Source organism: Pelobates fuscus, chromosome 13, assembly GCF_036172605.1.
Source record: "Pelobates fuscus isolate aPelFus1 chromosome 13, aPelFus1.pri, whole genome shotgun sequence".
NCBI lineage: Eukaryota > Metazoa > Chordata > Amphibia > Anura > Pelobatidae > Pelobates > Pelobates fuscus.
In genome coordinates, this window is record NC_086329.1 from 60516710 (window position 1) to 60524214 (window position 7505).

Genomic DNA, 7505 nt, shown 5'->3' on the forward strand with positions numbered 1-7505 from the left:
CCCTGCTACCTGTACATTGAAGAGGGGGCCCAGCAGCACACTCTGTCCTCCTTTCCAGCTGCTCTCTGTCTAACTTTCCTGCGCCTTGCGGCTGCCAGAGCGTTGCCACGGGTTACCATGCACGCAGGCCTGTCTCGCGAGAGTTAGTCAGAGAGGAGCTGGAAAGGAAGACCAAATGATGTCCTGGATAATATTTCATCACTTTCCCATAACAACCACACCAACCATTATTCGAACTTCACGGCTCCATCCTTACAACATCTATATACATGCTTTAAGTACGCTTACTAGACACGGCCGACATGCAATCCTTTTTTCAGGACACTCCTTCCGTGTAGGTGCAGCATCTGCAGCTTCATCCAACCACATGCCAGTTCATATCATCAAGGCTTTGGGACACTGGAAATCCTCTGCCTATACTCTTTACATTCAAAACCCAGTTAAAGAGTTTAGACAAGCTTTTTGTGACTTGTCCAAATAAACAATGTTTTGTTATGTGAATACATTTTGTATGGTACTTTTCTTTTTGCCCACTTTTATTACAGGCCTACTGCTTTGTCGGTTATGGCACACCACAACCGAATGGTGTCCATTTGTATATGTTTATTGGTTATAATATGTTATGTTACCTTTTCCATTATGGACAGATTGCCCCGACTACAAATATTAAGGCCTTGGCCTGTAGATGTGGGAGGGGCTTGAATTCCCCTTAAAAGGGCTGCCAATCCACTCCCACCTTATCGTGGATTGTCTGGCGTGTTACCCCTCCCAACACTCCCTCTATTTATATCACCCTCTAAGGCAGTGGCGGATCCAGAGCCTGATTTCGGGAGGGGCACTTGTAGATTATTTAAAGAAATAATCCAGGCACAATAACCACTACATCTCAGTGTAGTAGTTATGGTGCCAGTAGTGCCAGGATCCCATCCCAGAGTAAGTAGTCAAACTGTTTAAGAACAGTTTGACACCTTACCTGGGGTATGTGAAGGGGGCAGGGTGTATGAGAGTTGCAGTGTGTGTGTGAGGCTTGCAGTGTATGTGTGTTTGGGACAGTGTGTGTATGGGGGGCACTGTATGTGTATGGGGGGCACTGTGTGTATGGGGGGCACTGTATGTATGGGGGGCACTGTATGTGTTTGTGTGGGGCAGTCTGTGTATCGGGGGCACTGTGTGTATGGGTGGCAGTGTGTGTGTGTATGGGGGGTCGTGTGTGTGTGGGGCAGTGTGTGTATGGGGGGGCACTGAATGTATGTGTGGCGCAATGTGTGTAAGGGGGGGCAGTGTATGTGTGGGGCAATGTATGTATGTGGGGGCGGTGTGTGTGTGGGGCAATGTGCGTATGGGGGGCAGTGTATGTTTGTGGGGCAGTGTGTGTATGAGGGGGAAGGAGGGTAGGGAGGTTTTTAAATATATATTTTTTAATTTTTATTTAATAAAATTAATATATTTATGTCCATCCCTGCTGGTCCGGTGGGGAATCCCTGGTGGTTCCAGTGGTTAGAGTGAACTCTAGCCAGCAGCTCCAGCGCTAGAGTTCACTATCGCGAGATTTGGAGCATTGCCATGGTAAACATGCCATAACTCTTTGTGCATGTCTTACAATGTACCTTTAGCAGTGCTTACGAGACAAGGACCGGTAGGAACTGCCGGCTGAGCTCCCGGGTCCTCTCTGATCTCCCTCCCCGGTCCGCAGGCACATTGCAAGGCTGGCACTTGGACAATGTCAGCCCTGCTTTAGCCGGCAGGGGAGAATCTCGGGGGGGGGGGGGCCATTGCCCCGTTGCCCCCCTGAATCCGCCACTGCTCTAAGGTGGGCCCACTTTTATTACAGGCCTACTGCTTTGGCGGTTCTGGCACACCACAACCGACTGGTGTCCATTTGTATATGTTTATTGGTTATATATATAAATACATTTGTATGCGCATGAATGTGCTCAAAATAAAAGAAGAATGGTTTAAAAGGGATAAAAATAATCCTGGTAAAAATAAAAAATGAATACAGTTAAAAATGTATAAATATAATTTTTTTATTTTTTGTTACCATTTTAAAATGGAGCTTTTTCCTTGAACTAAAATGTATCATGAAAAACAATAATGACTTTTAATTTCCAAGTATTCAATTTTTAATTTTACATTTTAGAATTATTTTTATACCTTTTAATCCTTTTCTTTTCATATCCATATTTTTGCCTTATAAATAGTTTTACCCTTTTTAACATTTCCTTTTTTATTCCATTTTTTCCCTCTGTTACGATTTCAGAAGCCATCTTGTTGGAGCTGCATCACACTTTTACATATCTCCTTGTTTTAGGCTTCTATGTAGCCTTCTTTTTTCCTATTTCTTTTTTCACCGCAAGCCGTTTCTTACATACTGTATTTGCGCCCCTCAGCACATTCCTACCTCACAACTACATCATTTTTGTAAAGCCTTGACTTACAACTATTTGCAAATTTGTTTTGGAATCTGCTTTTTTGTTTTTCATTTTGACGGCACAGCACAGCTCAAAACCCCTTTTTTCACATCTTCAGCACTATAGTTTTGGGCTTATTACTATATGGCCCACTCCCCCCCACCCTTGCTAACCAGCCAACAGAAATAAAAAGAGGACCTTAATTTTCACTACATCCAGAAAACGTTTTGTTGGCTTGTTAGGTGGATGGAAGGCATGTTTTCTAAATGTTTTCTGGGTGAAGTGAAAATTAAGTTCCTCTTTTATTTCTGTTACAATTGATGGAATGTCTCTGGAATGGAATGTCTCTGCAAAAATTGCTGGGTGAAGTGAAAATAAACTTTTTTTTTTTTTTTTTTGCTGCTTTTGTAGATGGATCCTTATGAAAATCATCACTCCATTCAAGTGATAATCTAAGTGCCACAATCACTCTATCTTAATGTAGTGGTTTTGGTATGTAGACTCTGTCCCTTCTGTGTGTCACACCTCTAGTGGGGTTTAGATTGGCAGCTATTAGAGCCTTTAATTTTTGGATTCAGATTGGCAGAGCATGGCCATATCCAATGTGAGAAGCATTGGACTGAGATGATCAAAAATGATTATCTCAGAGTGGGTGGCGTGGCCTTCAAGGGGAAACTTGACAATGGATTGGCATTTAAAAAAAAAACTATATATATTTTTTTCAAACAGAGGCCCTGAATCAAAAAAACTAAAAAAAAAAACTAATAGGAAGTGATTTTGGTGTCAATTTTTTAGTTGTGGCAGAATCCAGAAGTACTCCACCCAGGACTGAAAGACATGTATAGATATTTTCCAACACCTGTTGAAATAGTGAAAACAATCCCTAGTGTTAACAGTACTCGCATAACATTTATTCACTCATTAAATAAATTCATGCATTCACACATTTGTCATTGATAGATAAGCAACTGACAGGCAGTTTGAATTGAAGAACTACAATGGATTTTTACTTAATGGAAAAACCTTTGACTAACAAGCAAATATATGCATCGACAACTAAAATATACTTGGAAATTAAAGACCATTATTGTATTTCATGATACATTTAAGTTCAAGGCAAAAGCTAACTTTTTATCCATCAGTTTAGTAAAATGTGTATGAGATTCTTAGAATGTCTCATTGTCTCTGTTATAATATTACTAATTAAGTTGAATTACTTAAAACATATATTATTCTTAGTAAAATTGTTCCTTAACCCCTTAAGGACACATGATGGAAATATTCCGTCATGATTCCCTTTTATTCCAGAAGTTGTGTCCTTAAGGGAGCTGGATAAAAAGTTTGTCAATTAATATTATTAATCATGTCCTTTCTATTTTTTTTTCAGAACTGCAAGAAGTAGAAATAATGTAGGTTTTTGTGCTAAACTTGGGAATTTGTTCAGCTGAAAAATGCCTCCATCATCAGCTAAAAGAAAAGGCCAACTATCTGTATCCTTTCAAAATGTTCATCTTCAGGATATGCTTCTAATTCCATATTTATTTTGCTTTTTAATTCCCTGACTTGAAATCCTTATAATAGCAGGACAGCATATTGAACATTCACTGTTTTGTACCATATATTTGCAGAAACATTGTAACCATTAAATCTTAAGGACAATCTTACAAACCAGCAATACAGATTTTACAAATATGTTCTTGTTTGGATCTTATCTATCACGAAGTTGGAAAATCTGCATTAAGAGTACACAAAATAAGTCTTGTGTCACTTACTTCTATTTGAAATAATGATAAACAAAATGTTATCATGAAAGTTGTGCAGTGATCAAGCTAATTTTTAGACGTGATATTAAACTTTATTAATAACAAATGATTTCATTTATGTAAAGTGTACTGCCTTTATTGCGACCTGTTGTTAAGTGCCAGCAAAGTCTTTCTTCATTCTCATCATGGTGCTCCCACCACCAGACAAGCGTCATGTGTGTCTTACAACAATTGTAATCATGACCAGCATGGCTTTTATGGATGCATACCTTGTGGAACAAAACCAAGGACCACGGAAAATTGGAGTTTGTATTATCGTACTAGTCGGTGATATCTGCTTCTTGATTGTACTGCGCTATGTGGCTGTGTGGGTTGGGGCAGAGGTCAAAACTGCAAAACGAGGATACGCCATGATATTGTGGTTCCTATATATATTTGTGCTGGAAATCAAGTTATATTTTATATTTCAAAATTACAAAGCTGATAAAAAAAACATAGATACTGTGGCCAGAAAGGCATTGACGTTGCTGCTATCTATTTCTGTACCAGGACTGTATTTGGTTCTTGTAGCACTCGATAGCATGGAATATGTAAGAACTTTTAGGAAAAAAGAAGATCTGAGAGGTCGATTGTTTTGGGTGGCTCTTGATTTACTTGATATTTTGGATATTCAAGCTAATTTATGGGAACCACACAAGACTGGACTCCCTATCTGGGCTGAGGGTCTGATGTTTTTTTATTGCTACATCCTGCTTTTGATTCTTCCCTGTGTCTCTTTAAGTGAAATCAGTATGCAAGGAGAACACATTGCACCACAGAAGATGATGCTGTATCCTGTTCTGAGTTTGGTTACAATTAATATTGTAACAATTTTTATCAGAGCAGTAAATATGGTTTTATTTCAAGATAGTAGAGTTTCAACCATTTTTATTGGCAAGAATATCATTGCAATAGCCACCAAGGCCTGTACTTTCTTGGAATACAAAAAACAAGTGAAAGAATTTCCTCAAAATGCCATCGCTCTTGAACTTCAACATAATTCAATACCACACAACCAGACAATTCACAGTACACAAGCTGCTCATCATGAGCAATCACCTTCAAGAGAAATTGTGGATACATGACAAGATTGCTGGTCTTTTTAATTAGCTCTTATATCATTGACTGATGATAATATTGGTTGTAACGTAAGGGGATGGGCAGACATTCTTCATTCATGTCAGTCTCTCATAAACATGTCTGGAGTATTTTGTTATTAAAAGTATTAATAGTTACCCATAAATAAAACATTGTTTTAACAGAAAAAAAAATGTGTATGATACAGTTGATAAATGTAATGCAATCTTCAAAAAGTGTATTGGAAAGAGCATAGAGCAGTATGTTATTTTAATTAATTGCCCATCTCTACCAATTAATGACCTTTTGGAAATAAAAGTTACATAGGCACAAACATATATTAAAAATCTGAGTGTCCCGTGACCTCTCAAGCTCAGGTATACGTCTTATTCAATTTTATTGCCAATTATGAAAATGTGTTTATTTTCTCATTTTTTTTTGTGTGTAGTTTTACTTAATAGTTATTTCTTGAATTTTAATCAAACTGCCACGTTTAATTACATTTTGTTCACAGTGGTACAAATCTTGGTCTCATTTGTTCAGATTTAAATAGGTATGCAAAATGTATTTATGCACTCTAAAACTGTTTGCAATTTATTTTTTTTGCCCTTTCAACTATTTCCATGAATATAATTATTTTTATTTTTGTTCTCAGCTATTTTTATGTGTTAACCTTGAATTGCTTGCAGTGAGTTGAATATAGAAATCGCTTGATTTGTACCATACGTTAATCAAAGGTAATTGATGATTTGTGTGTGCTAATGTATTTGCAAATTGCCAGTCACAAGTATACAAATGTAACTTTGATTTTATTCTGGTACAGCAGTACATTTGTATTAAAGGCCATCTGGTCTATACATTATCATAAATCATGTCTGTAAATTGGGGGCAGAACCATTTCTGTTCAAACTATTTGATGCCAAATTGTACAATGAATATGTGGAATTATATATATGTGTTGATAAGAAAAGGGGGACATGTGTGCAATTATGACATAATTAACCATGCCATGGCATAAATAACTATATGTATGAGAGATGGTTGTAAATTAGATTTTTAATTACTTTTCCATTTGTTATCTGTTCTTTATCACGGCTAAATCAAAAACTCAGAAGAACAAAAATCAAAATGACAACAAAGCCTTAAAAATAAATCTTAAACGTGAGTGTTTCATCAGATCTAATTTGTTAAGAGCTTTTAAAAAAAAAAAAAATCTTAACCTTGGCAAATTTTACAGCTGTATTCTGAAATTATACATAAATCAATAAAAAAAGTCAATAAAATCAATTTTTGTACACGTAACTAAGGTGTAAGTAAATCTGGGCTAAAATTCTTCTTGTTTTACATTCACTGAGATATGTACTAGTGTGTATATTTTTTCCCTAGGAATATGTTTTGTGAATTTGTGACTAATGTAGTCTGGCTTCAGATATATATTTTTGAGAAGCTGTGTGTTAATTGATTTACTAACAAAGAACTCTAAATTAAATTTGGAGGCAGATTTGAAAATATATTTGAAAAATATGGTAAAAAAAATCTGCAATTTAAAAAAGTGATAGAATTATGTTAAGTCATATTGCATATTGCATTTGTATATTTATCAAACACCACATTGATTCAGAATTGAAGATTATGCTAGCTTTAGTGTACAGATAATCTTTAATTTTAATAATGACAGGAGGCGAGTATTTTGCATAATCTTTCTTTACTAACTCCAAAGCAGCAAAGAAAAGAGTGACAACTGAGAAGCAATCATAATGCAGTATAGAGTATAAGAGGTGTAACATATGACATCATTTCCTCTTAACCATGCGACATCACAAGATCACAATGCAGAAAACAATAGAGATAACTCAAACATGAAAATTGAACAGAAACAGATAGACTCCAAGGGAAGAACTTCTTGATGTCAAGTGACGATCTTCCATGACAAGACGATGATGACATCTTGAATGGAGTCTTTAGTGTCTTAATTCATCTGGTTAAACTGAAACGAGAATATAAAGGGTATTAGATTCCAAAAAATGGTTGTGTAAAACAATGAACTGTCTATCCCTTATGATTAAGTAAAACCATCATTATTAAAATAGAGCGAAAACCTTCCTCCCATCTATTGATGCTAACTAAACATCCCACCCACATGGCATATCTGTATTAAGTGTGCGACAAACCCAACTTAGGCAATAGAACAATAATAACAGAAACAAAGAGATAG

The 7505-nt window shown here is 36.5% G+C and overlaps 1 protein-coding gene across 1 annotated transcript; it reads left to right on the forward strand.

Annotated features, from left to right (window-relative positions):
- The first annotated feature begins 3802 nt into the window (after nt 1–3802).
- On the forward strand, nt 3803–6519 carry TMEM121 (transmembrane protein 121). The gene is made up of 2 exons (XM_063438919.1): nt 3803–3901; nt 3993–6519. The coding sequence occupies exon 2, from the start codon at nt 4360–4362 to the stop codon at nt 5296–5298; it is 939 nt and encodes a 312-aa protein (XP_063294989.1). The 5' UTR covers nt 3803–3901; nt 3993–4359; the 3' UTR covers nt 5299–6519.
- The last annotated feature ends 986 nt before the right edge of the window (nt 6520–7505 follow it).

Coding starts and splice junctions, on each gene's coding strand:
- TMEM121 (XM_063438919.1), top strand. CDS start 4,360: ATGGTGCTCCCACCACCAGACAAGCGTCATGTGTGTCTTACAACAATT.